We start from the raw sequence: 23,548 nt of genomic DNA, 5'->3' as shown, positions 1-23,548 counted from the left end.
GGTGAGTTCCAGAAGGTTCGCAGGGCGTGCCGATATAACCCACTGCGCAAAGCCCTCGACAGGACTGAAGCAGAGGACTTGCATCAGGGAGCTTGCGATAAAAGGACTTGCAGAAGAGGGCTAAGAGAACTTGATCATTGCACGAGAACGTGCGCGCTAACCAACACCCAGTGAATTGAGGAAGAAGAGTTGGTCGCTAGATATACACGGGCGCAGCCAGGCGCGTTCATATTGATATAGCGGATTTCAGCCGTGCGAGTGAACGAGGCTGAGTAACCGCCCGTTGCCGTAAAAGTCCCCACTTCGCCGTAAAATCCCGCCCCTTGCCGTTCCGCCTGATATATCTCCTTTGTTCGAGAGACGCGCCACGAGGCCCTGTCTTCGCCGATCACCATCTTCGCGGGATGCACGTGGGCCGTGGAGAGCTGGACGAGGACCATCCTTGGACGCGCTGGGGAACACCTGCCCATCTGCAATACCCCGTGTGAGTGTGAGCCGGGCCCGTTGTCCCTGGGATAATTAAAACTGCCTAAGCTTTCTCTGTGTGTCTTCGTCCTGAACTGTATATATACGTGTAATAATAATTAAACCAATCTGTTCTTCCTTTCTTCTGAATTCGATCGTTCCGGTGATTTCTCCAATTGACTAAGCGTGGCACGAATAAGATCGCTCCAATCGGGTTCCACTATCTAAGGCTGCGCGGATCACGTGTACGCAAACCGCTCGGCGTACCAACATCACACGTGGTTCGTGCGAGGCTTGTTTCCTCGTTTCTGTGGCGGCGCGAGTACTTAGTTACGAGCGAGAATTTGGTCCCGAAACCCTATTTTGCGCCCGCCCGGAAAGGACTTAATAAGTCTCGGTCCCGCCAGGCTAGTAAAGACAAGGGGATTAATCCCCCCTTGATAAGGGGAAGAAGGCCGGCGAGAGAACCGCAACAATATATATATATATATATATATATATATATGTGTGTGTGTGTGTGTGTGTGTGTGTGTGTGTGTGTGTGTGTGTGTGTGTGTATGTATATATATATATATATATATATATAATTTTTGACTTCCGAGGGAAAAGATGAGTTTGCAGGGTGACAAAGGATGTGGTTGTCATAGCTACTGAGTGACCTATTGATTAAATAAGGACTTTCTTATTTAATTGCATGCCTATTTGAAGTTTTAACATGACTTATTAAGTCTCATGTTACTATTGTGTCAATTTGCAATACTAGGGCATGCCCGTACTATATCTATATCTAAAATTATATCCCCCCCCGCCCCCTCTATTTACATGAAATGGTTTGGTCCAAAGCGAACGGCTTGCGAGTGGTGACAATCCCCCCCCTCTATTTACATGCAATGGTTTGGTCCAAAGCGAACGGCTTCCGGAGTTTGGTAAAGAAATCGCCATCGCGTGCACAAACGCGCAGGAAAGCGAATGAAACGCAAATTCGTTTTTATTAGTTGTAAAACATAGTTTAACGCCAACATAGTTTGCAAACGTGAAATAAATGAATACGCTCTCAAATGTGCCATCCGAGGCAGAGTGTGCCCGCCACGTTCGGCACACGCGATCGTTCGCTGCTCTCTGATTGGTTGAATCGTTTTTTGGACATAGCTCGGTAAGTAATTGTCCGATTAATATGAAACCTTGAAAAGGCACATCCTCGGGTCCCCAGCAATATACCTGGCAAGTTAAAAGTATATCGGACCCGTGGTTGTCGAGAAACAGCGGTCACAGACAAACAAACGTACAGACAGAGATTACTGGAATTATAGATAGATGGTATGATAACCCTTGCATCAACTGGCAGAATACTCAGGTCCTGTGAAAACCATAATGTTAAAGATGAATGAATTACAGATATTACATGCAGATTTGGAATTTGATGTGCTTGCAAAACTCAGGTATTTCTAAGTTTGATATTTAAAAGTTTGAATTAGTAAATATATATAAAGTATTTTAGTTACATTCACATGAAGTGAATGACTTTACATGTAATTGGGAGAACCTTGGCGCCCGCAGAGTCTCGAAGAACATATCTTCCTCATTAAGGAGATTTTAATATGCATTCCTTAATCAGCGGGATATCCCTCTGCTCAATATTTCACTCGACCAATCACATTGTATCCCTCGATCCTTGCTCCCTCCCACCTACACTTTGCCTAACCAATCCTACTGCTCTCCTCCCCTTTCTTCGCTCCTCCCCCTCCACTTGCTCCTCCCATTCTCAACTTGTATAAAGATCAGGACTGATGTCCAAATATTTAGGATTATCACTGGGTTTGTAAAATGTTGGTTTGTTGTACTTAGGATTTTTACTTATGTTGTAAATGTTGTACTTAGGATACTTCACTTGGCTGGTCGATTCTGTATGTTTACACTGTATGTTGACTGTATACTGTGCATGCTACTGTTATTTGGTGTATCCTTATGATGTTTCCTTTGATGTACATCTCTACTGTACCAGGAATTTTCACTTGGGACTTTCTGTGAATCTTGCAATGTGCTTTTGTGAATTGTAGTATTGTGGCGGACACAAAAGCCCACTGGCGTGGTGACATCATTCCGCGCACCAAGTGGGCGGTGGCCACGCACCAGGGGTAGGCGTGGCCTCATGATATACACCGGGCGCCCAGCCCGGGACAGTACAGTGTTACAGTGTAGTCTTACAATAAAGACGTTTATATGTTACCGCTTGTCCGCTTCCTCCTTGCTCACAAGCAGCGCGCGTAACGCCGCGCTTTACTGGTGACCCTCGACGTTGGATCTGCTGGAGCGATCCTTCCACACGCGACGCCATCGCCATGGCCGACTTCGTCAAACTTCCGGAATTTTGGGAGGCTCAGGCCGAAGTCTGGTTCGTCCAGGCCGAAGCCCAATTGCCACGTCGTCGCCTCCCTCGGGCCCGGCACGGCCGCTCGAGTTGTGTCCGTCCTTCGCCACCCACCGAACGGCCACAAGTACGAGGCACTCAAGCGGCTACTCCTAGCCACGTTCGGCCTTACGGACGACGCACGGGCCGACCGCCTCCTGGATCTCCCCGAGCTCGGTGAGACGCGCCCGTCGGTCCGAATGGACCATATGCTGTCACTGTTGGGCGACGAAGCCCCCGGTTCGCTATTCCGGGCGCTTTTCCGGCGCCAACTTCCAGCGCAGGTCCGCCTCGCGTTGGCCGGGACCGAGCTAACGGAACCCCGAGCATTGGCGGCCGAGGCGGACAGGTACTTCGCCGCTTCGGACATGCGGGCGAGCGTCGGCGTGGCCGTCACGGCCCTCGACGCTGATGTTCAGCAGCATGTTCCACAGCATCAGCTTCTACAGCACGCTGATGTTCAGCAGCATGCTGATACGCACCTCGTGAACGCCGCCACGCCCCGCCCACCGCCGCGGCGAAAACCGCCACCGCGGGGAAACCCGCCAACTCCACCGGCCTGGCGGAGCCAGCCGCGCTCCTCCAGCTCCACCACCTGGTGCTGGTTCCACGCCAAGTTCGGCCACGAAGCTCGGCGGTGTCATCCGCCGTGCTCCTTCAACGGGTCGGGAAACGCCCGGGCCGGCGCTCAATAGTGGCGATGAGCGCCGGCCATTCGAACAGCCTGCTGTTCATAACGGACACCTTCTCCAGGCGCCGTTACCTGTGCGACACGGGAGCGCAGGTGAGTGTCATTCCCGCCGGCACGTCAGACAAGCACGCCGCGGGTGGGGGCCCCGCGCTGCTTGCCGCGAACGGGACGCCCATCCGTACGTACGGAAAACGCTGCCTCTCTCTGCGGTTTGGAGGGCAGGTTTTCCGATGGACGTTCGTCACCGCCGACGTGCCCATGGCACTGCTTGGCGCGGACTTCCTGTGCGCTAATGGGCTCCTGGTCGACGTCAAGCGCAGACGGCTTGTCCAGGCCGAGACGTTCAGCTCGCTCGCTTGTGCGTTGCCCAGCTCAACGAGCGGCTTGCCAAGCGGCTTGCCGAACGATTCGGTTCCGGCCACGTTGGTCTGTACGCTTCCGGCAGCGGACACATTCACCCGCCTCCTCGCCGGCTTCCCGGCCCTCACGCGGCCCACCTTCTCGGCGGGGGCCGTCAAGCACGGGGTGGCCCATCACATCCCCACCGTCGGGCCACCGGTCTACGCCCGGGCACGCCGCCTAGAGCCGACGAAGCTGGCGGTGGCAAAAGCGGAGTTCGCTACCCTGGAGCGACTCGGCATCGTTCGGCGCTCAGAGAGCGCTTGGGCGTCGCCGCTGCACATCGTGCCAAAGCCCGGCGGGGGATGGCGACCGTGCGGGGACTATCGCCGTCTCAATGACGCCACGACTCCCGACCGCTACCCCGTCCCCCACATTCAGGACTTTTCCGCCCGTTTGGCGGGCAGGTCCTTCTTCTCGAAGGTGGACCTCATACGCGGCTACCATCAGGTCCCCGTCAGGCCGGAGGACGTCCCGAAGACGGCGGTCATCACGCCATTCGGACTCTTCGAGTTCTTGCGCATGCCCTTCGGTCTGAAGAATGCGGCTCAGGCGTTCCAGCGACTGATGGACAGCGTCCTGCGCGACTTGGATTTTGTCTACGTTTACCTGGACGATATCCTCGTCGCCAGCGCGTCCCGCGAAGAGCACCTACGCCACCTCCGCACGCTCTTCGAACGCCTGGGCCAGCATGGCCTGATTGTGAACCCCGCAAAGTGCCGGTTCGGCGCCGCCACAATCGATTTTCTGGGGCACCGTGTCACCAGGCACGGAGCCGTCCCCCTACCGGCCAAGGTGGAGGCGGTGAAGGGGTTTCCGCGCCCCCGCACGATCAGAGGGCTGCAGGAGTTCCTGGGCATGGTGAACTTTTACCATCGGTTCCTGCCCCGTATCGCCCAGCTCCTGCGCCCCCTGCACGAAGCTCTCCGAGGTAAGCCGGGCAAAGGCGACGTTACCTGGACCGAGCAGATGGACACGGCGTTCACGGGCGCGAAGCTCGCCTTGGCTAACGCCACCATGCTCGCGCACCCGGCGCCCGATGCACCGATCGCCCTCACCACCGATGCCTCGGACTACGCGGTGGGCGCAGTGCATGAGCAATGGGTGCGTGGAGCTTGGCAACCGCTGGCGTTCTTTAGCCGGCAGCTTCGCCCGCCCGAACGCCGTTACAGTACCTTCGACCGCGAGTTGCTCGGACTTCACTTGGCGGTCAGGCACTTCCGCCATCTGCTCGAGGGCCGGGCGTTCACTGCCTTCGTCGACCACAAGCCGCTGATCTTTGCGATGGGCAAAGTCACCGAGCCGTGGTCGGCCCGGCAGCAGCGTCACCTCTCGGCCGTGTCCGAGTACACGACGGACATCCAGCACGTCGCGGGGAAGGACAACCCGGTGGCGGATTGCCTTTCCCGAGCCGTCGCCCACGCAGTCCACCTCGGCATCGACTATGCCCGGATGGCAGCGGACCAGGCCGCTGACCCCGACGTCCAGGCCTTGCGGACCGCCGTCACGGGCCTCCGCGTCACCGAGGTGCCGTTTGACGGCGCGGGCGCGGCCCTCTTGTGCGACGTCTCCCTCGGGCGTCCTCGCCCCATCGTGCCCGCGGGCTGGCAGCGCCAGGTGTTTGACGCCATCCACGGCCTGTCCCACCCGGGCGCGAGGGCCTCCCAAAGGCTGATCGCCGACAAGTTCGTCTGGCATGGCCTCCGGAAGGCCGTCCGCGGCTGGGCCAGGACGTGCCTCGCGTGCCAGCGCGCCAAGGTGCACCGGCACACCCAGGCCCCGTTGGCCCCGTTCACGGTGCCGGAACGCCGGTTTGACCACGTCCACGTGGACCTGGTGGGACCTCTGCCCCCCTCGCGGGGTTTCACCTACGTCCTCACCATGGTGGACCGCACCACCCGGTGGCCGGAGGCCGTGCCCTTGGCGTCGACAACGGTGGCCGATGTCGCGCAGGCTTTCATCGCCACCTGGGTCGCCCGGTTCGGCGCCCCCTCAGACATCTCATCCGACCGCGGCCCCCAGTTCACCTCGGAGCTCTGGGGGGCGGTTGCGCAGGGGCTCGGGGTCCGGCTGCACCGAACCACGGCCTACCACCCCCAGGCTAACGGCCTGTGTGAGCGATTTCACCGCTCATTGAAGGCCGCGCTCCGGGCCACCCTCCGCGACGGCGGCTGGGTCGACAGGCTCCCCTGGGTCCTGCTGGGCCTCCGGACGGCGCCCAAGGAGGACCTGCGCGCATCCGCGGCGGAATTGGTCTTCGGGCAACCGCTGCGGGTGCCGGGCGAGTTCCTCCCCGACTCCACGGCACCATGGTCCGCGGCACAGCAGCGCTCCGCTCTGCAAGAGACCGCCCAGAGGTTCGCCCCGGTGCCAACGGCATGCCACGGGCACCCACCGACGCACGTCGCCCCGGAGCTTCGCACGGCGGAGTACGTCTTCGTCCGCCACGATGCCCATCGGACACCACTGCGGCCCCCGTACGACGGGCCTTTCCGCGTGCTGGAGACCGGGGCGAAGCACTTCACCCTGGACATCGGCGGTACTCCTGACTGCGTTTCGGTAGACCGCCTCAAGCCGGCCCACCTCGATGTGGACCATCCACCGCCAGTGGCCCGACCCCCACGTCGGGGCCGCCCTCCTGCGGGCGGACCCCCGACACCGCCCAGCCCCGCCGCCACGCCGCCCCCCGGTCCTGCACCCATCCCAGGGGCAGCCAGGGGCATCCCACCTGGCATCCCTGCACCCCGGACGCCGCCGATCGCCAGGGGGCGCTTCGGCCGGGTCATTCGTCTGCCCCGCAAACTGGCCCTCCAGGTGCGCGGGAATTCTGGGGGGGCGCGTGTGGCGGACACAAAAGCCCACTGGCGTGGTGACATCATTCCGCGCACCAAGTGGGCGGTGGCCACGCACCAGGGGTAGGCGTGGCCTCATGATATACACCGGGCGCCCAGCCCGGGACAGTACAGTGTTACAGTGTAGTCTTACAATAAAGACGTTTATATGTTACCGCTTGTCCGCTTCCTCCTTGCTCACAAGCAGCGCGCGTAACGCCGCGCTTTAGTATGCTATTCTTGGTTTGATAAAGGTTATTGTTCCTTGCTGTGTATTTCCTTGTAGACAGAAAGTGTTGTCCTCCTCGGGAATTAAAATTTGTGATTCTTCTTCTGACAAAAGTTTATGGACATTGAATTTCTTGATTTATCTATTACATACTATGAAAAATATATTCATCAATACCTCGCAAAGACGGACAAGGCAAAAGGATTCCAGTACCTGACCAAAGACTGCACTGAAGATGATGTACCACAGGCAAGTCAAACACTGACTGTGTATGATGGAAATGCGACCTTCTACTACCTGAAAGACATTCCTAATAACTTCAGCCAGATCTATTCCAAGGTATTTGACATCATCGGCAAGACAGGAGATGTCATATTTAGCACAGATCAATACCTACCCGGATCTGTGAAGTCAATGGAGAGGCGACGCCGTGGCTGTGGAGAAAAGCTTATACTGAAAGGTGAAGCAACCAAGAAACCACATGATTGGAAATTGTTTCTGTCCAATGGTGAAAACAAAATCCAGTTCATCAGATTGCTGCTCAGACTCTGGAGCAGCGACCAGTATGCCTCACGGCTGCACGGAAGAATTGTAATCTTTATATGTGAAGGGAAGGCACATATGCTCACATCTGCTGATGACCAGAAAACAGATGCCCAAGAGTTGCCTCTGCTGGAATCGTCACAGGAAGAAACAGACTCATGCATAATACTATATGTCAATTACGCTAGAAGCAGAAACTACGAGTTCGTTCGAGTGAAGAGCCCAGATTCGGACGTCTTCTTCATCTTACTGCACTATGCTGAATCCATGGAAGACATAACGATACTGTTCGACACTGGCACAGGAAATAAGCAGAGGCTGATCAACGTCACCAAGATGGCAGCAGACTTCGGCCAAGACAAATGTACAGCTCTGATGGCTCTCCACGCTGTTACGTGGTCCCCTCGGTGAATACCTGGTCTCGGTGACCCCCGGACCGTGAGAGGAACTTCGCCAGAAAGTTGTATTATATATGCGCTTTCGCCACGCAATCCATATGAATTCCACCCAAGAGAAAACTGATGTTCAAGGATATATTTCAATGGTAATGACACCATACAATTTCAATGATACAACCACGGAGATTTTCCCCGAGCAATCAATAGCAAACAACCATCAACAATTCCCAATCCACAATCAATCCCCTATATGATTAAGATGGCCATCTTATATATGTGTGTTCACTTCGGTACTCACGACCCCCTTTTGGTCTCTGCTCCTCACAATGTCTCTGGGCCCCTCCTGACCAAGATACTGGTCGGCGTCGCCGCACTCGGGCGGTTGAACGAACCCCGGGTGGACGTTTTTCCACCGGGCAGGTATCGTACCAGGCACCGTGGCTGCAGCCCCTCGTGGCCACGCGAAGCGGGTACGGTAGAGCAAGCCAAAAGCCCCACGCCGCTTGCAAGGCGCGTTAGGCCCCAACGTGCGACCCGCACGCGTCTGTTTAGACGGTGCCGCGAACGGTGCCAGACGCGGGGTCGATGCACGGCCCCACGTCAACTTGACGTCTCCACCGGGCAGGTACACGTCCCGGTAATTCCTCTCGCCAGACGGGCTTCGGAACGCCGCTTTTCCACGCAGCGCAAGGTCGATCCCACCTTTCGTCGGAGCGGGGCGAGGAAGAATACTACTCGTCGCTTTCTTCCTCGTGTCTTTTCCTCTTCCGTTTCCGGTCACTTCCGTTTCCGGACACTTTTCAGAAGGGCTCCTGACCCTCCAACCACAACAACCCTTAATCTACTAAACATGGATAAGCAAAGACCTGAATGGTAATTCACATACATTCACATAAATATGTAACACTCCCCCCCTTCAAGAAAGAAAGTTTGAACCCAGCGAAAACTTTCTTTGCTGGCCAATTTGGAGAAACAAACCAGATAACTCAACCCCCCCACATTATCAGTTCCCCCAGGGCACAGTTATCACTTAAAAATAAAGCAACCAAAATTTCACCACAACCCCTCCAGATTACTCACTCTGGACTAAGCACCAGCAACGACATTGTCCCTGCCAAATCAAACTCCATCTCATGACCCTCTGACTTTGACCGTCAGTTTCTTGTGAATGAAGGTTAAGGGGTTGATCAAAGATCCAAAGTTAAGCCACTCGATAGCACTTTTTCCGGGAGGCCAAGCCGAGTATTCACTACATGGATGCCTTTAGGAACGTGGAGTTCACGGTTAGTCCGTGCAGGAAAGTTCTCTACATGGGCGCCTTGAGGAACGTGGAGTTCACGGTTAGTCCGTGCATGAAAGTTCACTACATGGACGCCTTTAGGAACGGCGTTCACGGTTAATCCGTGTAGGAATCTTGGCTCGGCGGCTCCGCCGCATTCAGTGCTTCAACTTCTCAGAACTTCCCTAATACGTAGGGTGGGACCACTTGTCCCTGTAGTCCCATGAATAGCGGTCTCCTTCTCGGCCACTACTTTGCCAATCCTTCCTTCGGGAGCGGCCGTAACTCAGGGAGCCTCCATAATAATATTGATTGTGGCCACCACCAAAACTACCGCCCAGTTGTCCTCTCCTGTAGACCTCTCGACGTCTACGAAATGCCTTCCCTACTGTTATGGTCCGACCCTCCAAATCCTTGCCATTCCAATTCTTCTCTGCCTCTCTGGCGTCTTTTGTGCTGGCAAACGTGACAAAGCCGAACCCTCTTGACTGTTGCGTTTCCCAGTCTCTTACCAACCGCACTTCCACCAGCGGCCCATATCTGTTGAAGACAGAGGTCAGAACTTCTTCCTCTGTTTTGAAGTTCAGTCCCCCTACAAATAACTTGGCACTTTTGTCGCCATCCCGAGCTGGTGTGGCGTTATTTTCCCTGCTGGGCTCTTTACCAACCCTCAGGTTACCATAAACTTGACCCCCGGCCAAATCATTCCCGATAACCACAGATACACCCTCTACAGGAAGCGTGGCTTGTAAACCGATGGTGACCGGTCCTGACACCAAATCGGACTCCAAATGGATGACATGAAGGGGAGCACTAACACCGCCCCCGATCCCCTGTAAACGAACACTATCCCCCGTTGCCGTCTCCTCGGACCATGGCAAAATGCCTTCAAGCATTAAAGATTGATGTGCCCCTGTGTCCCTCAATATCCTAACCGGTTTCCGGTTAGTCGAGGCTCCATCCCGTGACACAAACCCCTCTGAAATAAATGGTTGGTAACCCTTTTGATGGCGATTTCTCACAATGGCCATTGCGTTTGGAGTCGTAGTAGTCGGACTCCGCTCTGGGTCTTCGCTTTTCATGCGGTAACAACTGGACATCAAGTGTCCAGGTTTCTTGCAAAAAGCGCAAGTAGGCCCGGAGGAAAAACTCGTGGTCTGCCTCGGGCCCCCCGAACTATAAGTTTGTCTTGGGCCCGCATCCCTCTGATTTCGAACAGGTGGGGTATCATAGTTGTCCCCATAATCATCTCGAGGCCGCCGCCATGTATGGTCGTTCTCCGCACCTGCTGTTCCCCACCTCCCCTGCGGAGATCTAGGCGAGGAGTTAGGTTCGTGGACCCCTATTCGGTGGGTTAAGGCATAATCATCTGCCATGGTGGCTGCGTCCCACAACTTTGGTACTTTCTTTTCCTGCAGGTACACTTTGATGTCCTCGTGGACACACTGCTGGAATTCCTCCACCAGGATCAAGTCCCGCAATGTTTCGAAGTCTTTCCCGACTCCTTTTGACTCACACCACCGATCAAACATGTTTTCTTTCACTCTGGCAAACTCCACATGGGTCTCACTCTCCCTCTTCCTGGCATTCCTGAATTTTTGCCTGTAAGCTTCCGGAACCAACTCATAGGCCTTGAGGATGTGCTTCTTCAGTACCTCATAATCTGCACATTGGTCCATTGTTAGCGCCGAATAAATCTCTTGAGCTTTCCCCACCAGCACACTTTGCACTAGTATGGTCCAGGCCTCCTCCGGCCAGTTTAATTGTCGAGCCACTTTCTCAAAGTGTGGAAAAAATTTCGCGACTTCCTTTTCACTGAACGGTGGAACCAGCCTCACATGTCTGCCCACATCCCAGGTTTTCTGGTTAGGTGTCGACCCCGTCAGCAAGGGTGGTGCCTCTCCCCGTTCTCTCATTAACTCCAGCTCCTTGAATTTAATTTCTTGCTGAAGCTCCATGTCACGTTCCTTTAATTCCCTTTCTGCTTTTCTCTCCTCTGCTTCGAGTTCCCTTGCAGCTCTCCTCTCCTCTGCTTGTTTCTCTTCTCTCCTCTCTTCTGCTTTCCTTTCTTCTTCTTTTAACCTTTCCTGGAGTTCTCGTTCCACTCTCCTTTCCTCTGCTTTCCTTTCTTCTTCTTTGATCCGTTCCTGGCTCCGTAATTGCAACTCCAGTTTCCGGAGCTCAACGTCTTCTGGTTCTTCGGGTAGCCACTCCCAGGCTAACTCGTCCCATGTTCCTAATCCCACCATAGATTGTATCACCGTGGCCTGCAACTCTGCCTTCCTCAAATTAGTTCGGACCTCCAAGTTAAAATGTTTGGCCAATTTCAAGAGGTCCGACTTTAGTAACGCTCAGAACTGTGCCTCACTCGGTGTTACCGCAAAGTTCTGTGCCACAAACGCCATGGTGACTATCGTTAACACCTGTTAACCTTCACCCAAGACTTTACCCCAATTTCCCCAAAAATTTTCAAATTAATACTTAATTAATAAATTTTAATTAATAAAAATATTATTTTATTATTTTATACAAATCACTTTTAGATCCCGGACGTAGACCCAATTGCGAATACGCAAATCGTAATTTGGACGAGCCCCCAATTCTGTTACGTGGTCCCCTCGGTGAATACCTGGTCTCGGTGACCCCCGGACCGTGAGAGGAACTTCGCCAGAAAGTTGTATTATATATGCGCTTTCGCCACGCAATCCATATGAATTCCACCCAAGAGAAAACTGATGTTCAAGGATATATTTCAATGGTAATGACACCATACAATTTCAATGATACAACCACGGAGATTTTCCCCGAGCAATCAATAGCAAACAACCATCAACAATTCCCAATCCACAATCAATCCCCTATATGATTAAGATGGCCATCTTATATATGTGTGTTCACTTCGGTACTCACGACCCCCTTTTGGTCTCTGCTCCTCACAATGTCTCTGGGCCCCTCCTGACCAAGATACTGGTCGGCGTCGCCGCACTCGGGCGGTTGAACGAACCCCGGGTGGACGTTTTTCCACCGGGCAGGTATCGTACCAGGCACCGTGGCTGCAGCCCCTCGTGGCCACGCGAAGCGGGTACGGTAGAGCAAGCCAAAAGCCCCACGCCGCTTGCAAGGCGCGTTAGGCCCCAACGTGCGACCCGCACGCGTCTGTTTAGACGGTGCCGCGAACGGTGCCAGACGCGGGGTCGATGCACGGCCCCACGTCAACTTGACGTCTCCACCGGGCAGGTACACGTCCCGGTAATTCCTCTCGCCAGACGGGCTTCAGAACGCCACTTTTCCACGCAGCGCAAGGTCGATCCCATCTTTCGTCGGAGCGGGGCGAGGAAGAATACTACTCGTCGCTTTCTTCCTCGTGTCTTTTCCTCTTCCGTTTCCGGTCACTTCCGTTTCCGGACACTTTTCAGAAGGGCTCCTGACCCTCCAACCACAACAACCCTTAATCTACTAAACATGGATAAGCAAAGACCTGAATGGTAATTCACATACATTCACATAAATATGTAACAATGCGTACAGTGGCTGTGTGAGCACAAGTGCTTTCCGAGGGATTGGCAAAATCAAGCCTGTCAAAACTCTGATGCGCCGCCCAAAATACATCCCTGAACTCAAGAAGCTTGGAGATACGTGGCATATACCAGGAGAGCTGAATGATGAACTGAACAGCTTCACATGTGCCGTGTATGGTAGAGCATCAAAGGTGTCAAGTGTTGACGATCTGAGACTCATCCGCAAAAATGAGTTATGTGCCAAGGAGAAACGTCTTCTTCCTTCAGGCAATGTTGACATGGCCAATGTTCCACCATGTAAGAGGAGCCTCACACAGCACATTCGGAGGGTCAATCATCAAGTAGGAATTTGGAAGAGAGCGCATGTTCCTAAACCAAGGATTCCCAAGCCAAGCCAAGGTCATGGCTGGGAAGAGGAGAATGACAACCTGGTTCCTGTCTGGTATGAAGGAGATCTACTCCCACGAGAGCTGGCTGACATAGCTGAAGTCGCACCTGATGATACTGACAGTGACGATGACTCAGCTGACAATACATTTGATGACATGGAGCATGTACTGGAGAGCGATGTTGATGACGGTGACAGTGATTGTGATGAGTAATGTCTCTTTGGTCGAATGTGTAGGGACATTCATGCAACAAGGCACAGCCCGACTTGGCTTATTTCATATAAACTTGACATGTGTCAAATTCTGTTCTTCACAGTATTAATGAAAGTTTATATCACCACGATGATGACAAGAATCCAATTCGATTGTTTGTGTTAGTTGAATATTAAATACAGTTATTACAACTATTACTTTACAGGATATGACGTGTTTAACTGGTGGATATACACTGAGTATTAATATTGTTAGGATATTTGGGGCTCTTTGTATAACTAGAGGAATACATTTGTGTTTTATAGGGCAAATAAAATAGTTTCCAGTGAAATTTTCAAACTTATATTAAAATTTGGAAGTTTTCTACATTTATGAATACTAGGGCGTGCCCGTACGTGGGTGCAAAAAAACATGCGTGCAAACAACAACAACAAAAAAAAACTTTGAAACCACGTGGCAGTAACGACCACAGAACCCCCCCCCCCTCTATTTACATGAAATGGTTTGGTCCATTCGCAAAGCCAAAGCGAACGGCTTGCGAGTACGGTAGAACCCCCCCCTCTATTTACATGAAATGGTTTGGTCCATTCGCAAAGCCAAAGCGAACGGCTTGCGAGTACGGTGACCATACCTTGGGAACCACTTGTCCGATTAATTTCAAACCTTGAAAAGGCACATCCTCGGGTCCCCAGCAATATACCTGGCAAGTTTCAAGTATATCGGACCCGTGGTTGTCGAGAAACAGCGGTCACAGACAAACACACACACACAGACACACACACAGAGATTACTGGAATTATAGATAGACTAGGGCATGCCCGTACGTGGGTGCAATGCCCGTACGTGGGTACGTGGGTACGTGGGTACGTGGGTGCGAGTACGGTGACAATCCCCCCCCTCTATTTACATGAAATGGTTTGGTCCATGAAATGGTTTGGTCCATTCGCAAAGCCAAAGCGAACGGCTTGCGAGTACGGTGACAATCCCCCCCTCTATTTACATGAAATGGTTTGGTCCAAAGCGAACGGCTTGCGAGTACGGTGACAATCCCCCCCCTCTATTTACATGAAATGGTTTGGTCCAAAGCGAACGGCTTGCGGAGTTTGGTAAAGAAATCGCCATAGCTCGGTAACTACTTGTCCGATTAATATGAAACCTTGAAAAGGCACATCCTCGGGTCCCCAGCAATATACCTGGCAAGTTTAAAGTATATCGGACCCGTGGTTGTCGAGAAACAGCGGTCACAGACAAACACACACACACACACACACACACACACACACACACACACACACACACACACACACACACACACACACACACACAGATTACTGGAATTATAGATAGATGACAATACTGTTCGGTGGGTTCAAATGGGTAACCTAAAACTGTGCAGATGAAAATAAAACCTTTGTTATAATTAAGCTGCTTGGACTTCCTTATTAGTCTAGTAGGAAGACTAGGTCCCCCTGCACCCCCGGAGATATACTTCTAATCAGTGTTTCTAGATTGGAAAAAATGTGTAGAAAATGACTAGCTATGGCCCCAAGCTGAAAAAATGTCCCACATACCATTTTTATGCAAATTACTGCTGCCATTATCAAAAAAACGATTTTTGACATATCTCAGCCAATATTGCAGATAATTGAAAAATGAAGGTGTCTAGACCCATGTTTTGAAGGGCATAGATCATGATAGAACTATTCATAACATGATTACATGTGTCTATGGTATACTAGTATGCTAATTAGTGCTTTATTTACAAAATAATCACAGTTTTACGAAATAATAGACTCATATTAAGGTCCGTCTACACAGACGTTAACACAAAGTTTTATTTTTCTAAATATTACAACTGTCAAAATAGTCCTAGCACTCAATGTGACCACTCTTCTCTTGCTTGTTTTAGATAAACATCATTAGCATTAGTGATTCTACACTGAGTCAGTCATCATCATTTTCATCGAAATCGTCAGAGTCAAACTCTTCTTCTCCTTCCTCTTCCTCCTCCTCTTCGTGCTCTCCTGTGTTCAGAAGATCCACCAGTGAGGTTGGTAGGATGGGACCACTGGACCACATTGGTTTCAACAGTCCTTCATCAGTCCTTATCCATCCTTGCTCCTCATAAGGTTTTGGCTTTTCGATGATAGGTTGATCGGCTCTTTTGTACAATGCTACGCGGTGGTTCACACGCTGGATGTGCGGCTTCAGGGCAGACTGGCATGGAGGAAGGCGAGCCAGATCAACCTTGGACTTGGATGTGAGGGTCTTGTCCTCTCCCACCATTTTTCGTAGCAGCTTGGCACGGACAATGTCCACTGATGACTCGCGACTCTGGCCGTACATCACACAGGTGAATTTTTCTAACTGCCTCTCCACCTCAGGGTTGGCATCCCAGTTGTCACCCAGTTCACCGAATGCCCTGTGAAACCTGGGATTCTTCTCCAGCTTTTTCAAGGGCCCGACTTTTCCCTTCCCTTTGAAGGCACTGGTGCAGTCTTCTCCGCTGAACACATAGTACCCCAGGAGAGTGGCACAGTAGTCCTCTCCCAGGGATTCTGCCAGCTCAGAGACGTTGACAAGTTGGCGATGCTTCCCTGACCCTGTATCCAGGTACACCGTCAGCTTGATGTTGTGGGCATGGTGGAGCAGGATCAGGAGGATGTCTGTGTCCGGTGTTCTGACTACAGCGTTCTTGTATCCGATGGTAGCAGCATGATGGAGGTACAGAACCACCCTGGTATCAGTCTCTTCCTGGTTGCTGTAGATCGTGGGGAGTTCACGTACCTCGACCTGAAACACAAAAAGGCACCGCATTTCAATCACCAGTCACTGCCAGTTTCAGATCTAGACAAACATCACAGGTAATCACCTTTTTTTCAGGAAAAATTACAAATTGAATCGCCATTCACGAAGGGCTTTCAATTTTACCTTGCCATGTACGATAAGTTGAGACTTCATCCAGGACCTTGGCGAGAGCAGTTTCCAACTCCAAGGCGAAATCGTAGCTCTCAGAGTGTCCAAGCCTGTGTAGTATTGTGGTGAGCTGTTTGCTTCGGAACAGGTGCCTTACAGTCACACAGAGGAGAATGTGCTTTGGTAACTTCCATTTTCCATCTGACACTGCACGGCACAGATCTTGTCCAATGGAGAAGACCAGACGCTTCACCTTTTCTGTCTCGATGCCCTCCTTGCCAGTCATTAGCACGCTGAGAAAGCGGACAAGGTCTGGAGGTAGGATGTCTTCAGGATTGAGCTCCATGTCTTCAGCTGTTGGTGGCCATGGTTGGTCTTTACACTCTCTGAAAGCCTGTAGAATACCCTGGCGAAGTTGGAGGGCAACATTTTGGTTCTTGTTTGTGCTTCCGAGTGTGAATGCTCGTGCGAGAGCATTGGAAACTGTTATGTTTGAGCTGTGCACAAGCCAGAAAGAAATGACATCACATTTGTCATGATCAACCTTCGTGAAGTGGATATGCTCCTTGATTGGGTCATTCTGTAGGCGTTTCAGTAGTTTCTCTGACCGATAATTTGAGTTCTCATATCCATTCAGTTTCAGTTCCTCGACATAGAGCAAGCGCAAGGAAGAAAGCTGTAGAACTTTATTCTGCTGGATGACCTGGGTTTGAATGTGTTCCAGTACTGAGTTGAATGCCTTTTCATGGGCGGCTGACATGCAAGCCTGCTCCTTTGGTGCTTCGGCTCTGTGAATCGCACGCTCATAGTTGTAGAATGCTGTGCGGAAAGCTTTAAAACATGACGGATGGTGTTTGGCCTCACATGCAAAGAGGTCTTTGTTTTTCACCTTTCGATGGAGTCGATAGAGACCCATTTTCTCAGCCCGTGTTTCGATTTGCTCCCATGCATTTTCTTTGTTTTTAAAGGATGGGAAGGTTGTAGGCCTCTCAGTATTGCGATGAGCATCTTTGGTCTCAACTTTCTCACAAAATATACACTCTGGCGGGAAGATGGGTTCAGCAGAACCTCCTGGTTTACGAGGAGAGTGATGCCATGATGAGGTTGATGGCCCTGGTTCTGTATCATCTCCCAGACGATGAAAGTGGCGGACAAAGTGCTTATAACACTTGCTGTGATATCCTACTCTTTCTAGGTCATCAGGAAGAGTTGCCGGGATCTGATCACATACTGATTGCATACGACATGGGGAGTCATGCGGTTGGTTGAGACGTCTATCCCGGATCTTTTGAAGCAGTTGCAGTTTTTCTGAAGCAGATCCTTTAATTTTACGGAGGGGCGTGAAATCCCCATGATCAGACATGGATGGTACATGAAGGATGCATGTAGGAGGAGAGCTTTGGGCTGCAGGTTCTACACTCCGTTTTCTTTTGGGCATGCTTGCTGTCGATGTCTACCATCACTGTTAAATGACAAATAAGAAATCACGAATGATGTTAAAAGTGCCTGTGAAAGGAGGCTCTGAGTTTTCAGTGAGGTAACAGAGGTTCTGAGTCATGTTCTACACTAGGGTACTTTTTAGCTGACTAAACCATGTTTAGTGGCATCAAAAGTGCTAATAGCTAAAACATCTAAATTCTTCCACACTAACGTTAGCTATCTAGGCCAATGAAACATTGTGCTAAGTTACTGTAGCTAGCTCAGCTGTCGTGCCTCTTTCTGGTTCAATTCATATACAGAAGTCAACAGATATGTCTCATGTTTGGCATTAACAAAAGTTTAAGTTACACCGACATTAGGAACATACTGTACATAGATGAGGCTAGCTTTAACGTTAGCTAACATGGTGCTAGCTGGCTCAGCTGTTATTCTGCCTGTTTATGATTTCATGCAGAAACTGAAGTCAAGAGTGTGAGTAACATTATAGTTAGCATCTTACCTGGCTAGATTGGAGGATGAATACCAAGAACAACACACAGATGGAATGGAAGACTGAACTTTCAACTGAGGTATTCAATAACATCAACGTTACCAATTGATACGAGCGCGCGACATTACCAATTGATACGAGCGCGCGAGCACGCATGTTACATGGATGGAAATGTAAAATGGCAGCTATAGCAGCACTAATTTGGATCTCTAGTCTGTCATTTCTGCACTGTGATTGGATAACATAAAAAAATATGTTTGGGAGTTAACAGCAGGAGTTGGTAGATTTTACGTGGGCTGGGTGAGAAACCTTTAAATAAGCAAGTGAAAATCTCTCGCAATACAAAGTCAATGGTGGGAAGAAAAGTTGAGTGGTACCAATGTTACTGCCAATGTCCCGCCCCTATGCAAGACTCAGGAGCATCTTGTTGACATTTAACCTTGAAAATACCTGGGTTTAGACCCCTTATGTACCATGTTAAGTTATCTGCAGTATTAACGTATCCTTATCATTTGTAAAACTGATTATTTTGTAATTACAGCATTAATATGCATACTAGTATACCATAGACACATGTAATCATGTTATGAATAGTTCTATCATGATCTATGCCCTTCAAAACATGGGTCTAGACACCTTCATTTTTCAATTATCTGCAATATTGGCTGAGATATGTCAAAAATCGTTTTTTTGATAATGGCAGCAGTAATTTGCATAAAAATGGTATGTGGGACATTTTTTCAGCTTGGGGCCATAGCTAGTCATTTTCTACACATTCTTTCCAATCTAGAAACACTGATTAGAAGTATATCTCCGGGGGGTGCAGGGGGACCTAGTCTTCCTACTAGACTATATGTCTTGGGAGGCATGGTGAACAGGGGAATGTGATTATGAATGAAATTTGTATGTTTAAATAGCGCTTCTTCGATGGTTGAGAAAAGAACCTTAATGTGAACCTTAAGAACCTTAATGAGAAAAGAACCTTAACAAAAGAACCTTGACCACTTGTAAATATTTAATATATCTGGGAAAATACTCATTCGATTGACAAAAGTTACAACAGAGATGTATAGCTGGCTTACACAGCACAGGAACCACGGGTCGAACCAAACCACCATTTTTCCACGAACCGGTAGTATCTTCGACATGATGTATCAAAACGGGTTTGGGTGCTATGGGATAGTTTATGGTATCAAATGAAAGCTGAGATAATGTACAATGATAGAAAAATATCTATTTATGCATATCAGGTATTTTGAAGCCGTATTTTACATATAAGCTGAAATATTTTAGTCGATTCCGCATTACGTTCGGAAAAAATGGGGTACCGCTATTCAACTCCAGTTATGCCAACCAAGTTACCCTTAAATCTGTCACGTAGATATTTTATTATGATAAGTAGATGATCAGCTTTCTTTTGATATATATAAACTTGTGCTATGGAGCAATATTAACCAGCACAGACACTGAAATAAATAAGAGCGTTTAATATGGCGCGACATCGATGACAAAATCGGTGTTTTGGGCGTACCATCAAATATGGGTCCCAAATGGACAGTGAGTCCCAGTTTATTAACTGATACCAGTTGATTTCCACTTCAGGGTGACCCACAATGGTCCAGAAAAACACGGGGTCGGAGGGTTGTGAGGGGGAGCGGGGGTGCAGATGGACCCTACCTGGCCCATGGTCTATTTCGCCAACTCTTCAAGAAAGAACTAACTAAACAAATAATGCCAGCAGACGGGCACCCATGTGAGATGAATGTCCATCCGAGGGTCAGCACAACCTGTTATGCAACCTAACCCTAACACTGCATGTGAAGCACCATTTGGACAGTTTATAGTTGGGCCAGCAATCAAACCCAGGCTAGACAGCTTACAGGTAGGTGTCTTACCTCTGCAAGTAACTAACACACACACAATTGTATGTGTGTGTGTGTGTATGTATGACATGTATGTGTATGTGTATGTGTATGTGTATATGTATGTATGTGTGTGTATGTATGACATGTATGTGTATGTGTATGTGTATGTGTATATGTATATGTATGTATGTGTATATATGTATGTATGTATGTATGTATGTGTATGTGTATGTGTATGTGTATATGTATATATATATATATATATATATATATATATATATATATATATATATATATATATATATATATATATATATATACATATACATATATACACACACACTACCGGTCAAAAGTTTTAGAACACCTCAATTTTTCCAGTTTTTATTGAAATTTAAGCAATTCAAGTCCAGAGAATAACCTGAAATGTTACAAAGGTAAGCAGTAAACTGCTCGAGGTTAAAAAAAAGTTTAGGTTAGCAAAAACGGGAAAATATTGTAAATTGCAGTTATATTGTAAAAAAAGGCTTTCTTCAGGGAACAAGTAATGGGTTAACAACTTACAGCTGTTCTGAAGCAATGTAAGTAAATTAAGCCTTGAAAGTTGATGCAAACAATTCCTACAGGTGTCCCAACCTCTGCTGATTATTTGATTACAAACCCCCTGTCTGTATGAAAGCAGTATTGGAACAGACTGTTATTACACCCTCTGAAGCATTATTTGGACAATATTGCACTGCAGGAAGTAGTATATTGGAAACTGGAGGAAACTCTGACAGGAAGAGGTCTGGCAGATCCAAAGCCACAACATAATCAGAAGACAAGTTTCTGAGAGTCAACAGCTTGCGTGATAGGCGGCTCACAGGACAACAGCTTCAAGCACAGCTTAACACTGGTCGAAGTAAGCAAGTCTCAGTTTCAACTGTGAAGAGAAGACTTCGAGCTGCAGGTTTGACAGGTCGAGTGGCAGTAAGAAAGCCATTGCTAAGATGGCAAAATAAGAAAAAGAGGCTTGCCTGGGCCATGAAGCACCGCCAGTGGAGTACTGAAGACTGGAAGAAGGTCTTATGGTCCAAAGAATCAAAATTTGAAATATTTGGTTCATCACACAGGGTTTTGTACGCCGCGAGTAGACGAAAGGATGGTTCCTCAGTGTGTGACACCAACTGTCAAACATGGAGGAGGAAGCGTGATGGTCTGGGGCTGTTTTGCTGGATCCAGAGTCGGTAACTTGCACAGAGTGACTGGCACCCTGAACCAAAAGGGCTACCACAGCATTTTGCAGCGCCATGCAATACCCTCTGGTATATGCCTACGTGGTCAGGGGTTCATCCTACAGCAAGATAATGACCCTAAACACACCTCCAGGCTATCTCAAAACTACCTTTGAGGAAAAGAGCAAGACAGTAGGCTTCAAATAATGGAATGGCCAGCAGTCTCCAGACTTAAACCCCATCGAGCTGGTTTGGCATGAACTGGACAGAAGGGTGAAAGCAAAGCAACCTACAAGTGCAACACATTTGTGGGAACTTCTGCAACAGTGTTGGGAAGAACTTCCCGAACAATATTTGATTTCCATTGTAGCAAGAATGCCACGAGTGTGTTCGGCGGTTATATCTGCAAAAGGTGGCTACTTTGTTGAGTCAAAAATTTAAATTAAACTTTGTTAAACAAAATGATTCTATGATTTCTTTTTTATCTCCAATTGTTTATTTGTTCTATGCTTAATTTCAGAGTACATTGAGACATTAAACTGCGTAAATTTCAATAAAAACTGGAAAAATTGAGGCGTTCTAAAACTTTTGACCGGTGGTGTATGTATGTATGTATGTATGTATGTATGTATGTATGTGTGTGTGTGTATGTATATATATATATATATATATATATATATATATATATATATATATATATATATATTACGATCAACACTACAGGAATTACTATGAAATGCAAAAAGTCATGCAGAAGTCTTGAGTTTATCTGAATTCATCATTCATAAGCATCTTGGGGGTTGCCACAGCAGTTATAGACCAGGAAGCTTCCTTCCTGAGGCAAAGTGCTAAACTCATACATTGATTTTAAAATTTGGCCAGGGTATCAGCACAGTGTCATACTCTTTTCAAACTATACTTGTTTAATGTCAATCAGCATGCTTTATGATGCAACACCCTGAGGCAGGTAGATTACAAAAGCTTTAATGAATCAACAATCAGGTAGTGAATGTGCTGTTGATTGCTGCTCCGTGCAGATGGGGGACAAATAATTCACCCTGACTCTATATTAATGGTGTTGGTGGTGAGAAAATGTTTTGCTTGAAAGTCAAAGAGTAAAACGCACTTATCCTGAGCTGGTGAGCTGTTTGCGTTTGTGCTAAGGCGAGAGAACACGTTCATCTCACGGGTTCGGCCAGGTGGAGAGCCTGGGGGTGTGAGACTTGGCTCCGATGCCCCAGAATCAGACCTGAAAAATGACGAGAAAACCACAAACTCAATCAGAGGTGCCATAAATTTTCTGAACCTACATTTTGGCAAAACTTCAAAATGTATAATGACTATAATAATAACAACTTGAGCACAGTCGATGGTGGGCCATTGCAAGTCTCCATGCCTCGCACCGAAAGCAAAGTTGAAAGATGGCAAAAAGTTCCGCCAACAATGACCCAATATCAAGTTTTTGGTTTTAAGAGATCTTCTCTTTTGACCCCTGCAACCCCAAGTCCCCACCCCCTGGGGCATAAGCCATGGGTCAAATAAAACAAAATCGTTACACATTTCATGCCTTTCCCAATGTTGATTGTCAACCATCAATTGTGTACATACTCATCCACATATAGCTAAAGTTTATGTTTTTCATCACAAACCTGTTAAACTTTATAATGCAAGTCATATAGCTGATAAAAGTTTGAATGCGTGATAAACTTGCAAAAGTTCCGATGTAAGCTTCGAATTTGTTGACTTGACTAACTCACATCAGTCAGAAATTAAATTTTGTAATTCATTCACAAACTTTCCATCTTATCCAATGTACTGTAAACCCAAAACTTGATCTCACTCTTCCATGAGTCTAGATTCTGTACAAACAGAAAAAACAAGTGAGTTATGTACACACGCGTTCCCAATCCTGTAGACTTGTCAAATAAACATTTGGCAGCCTCTAGGTTTACTGTGGGCAAGAATGGAAAAGTGGTGGGGAAAAGTTTCAAATGTTCTAAAATGATTATAAGTATGGCTTGTTGCACAAGCTTCCAAGATGAGTCCAAAGCACCAGAATCGGTGGCGTAATGATAACGTAATGAGAGCCCACTCTGAGTGTGGGAGGTCAGCAGCTGGAACCCCGGCCGAGTCTTTTTCAAAAGACTTAAAAACTGGTAAATGTTGCTATGTCGCTTCACACTCTTCATTTAGAGGATAGTAAGTTATAATCCCTTGGGGATGAAGATCTTTCACTAAAGGCATCCTGCTGACTCTGTACA

General features: G+C 48.8%; 1 protein-coding gene across 9 annotated transcripts in view; it reads right to left on the bottom strand.

Annotated features, from left to right (window-relative positions):
• Positions 1-23,548, bottom strand: part of KIF21A (kinesin family member 21A) — a 255,299-nt gene that overhangs the window by 68,100 nt on the left and 163,651 nt on the right. For all 9 annotated transcript variants that reach the window (XR_013621375.1, XR_013621377.1, XR_013621378.1 and 6 more), the window contains one exon: positions 22,414-22,536. Coding sequence is in view for 5 of the 9 variants with exons in the window: in XM_078768210.1 (XP_078624336.1) it covers positions 22,414-22,536 (123 nt within the window). In the remaining 4 variants the exon portion in view is untranslated. The remainder of the gene's footprint in view (positions 1-22,413; positions 22,537-23,548) is intronic.

This window comes from Myxine glutinosa, chromosome 1 (genome assembly GCF_964187855.1).
Source record: "Myxine glutinosa chromosome 1, kmMyxGlut1.1, whole genome shotgun sequence".
In the NCBI taxonomy this organism is placed as follows: Eukaryota; Metazoa; Chordata; class Myxini; order Myxiniformes; family Myxinidae; genus Myxine; species Myxine glutinosa.
Note: the sequence above shows the minus strand (reverse complement) of the source record. Positions and strands in the feature narration are given on the sequence as shown.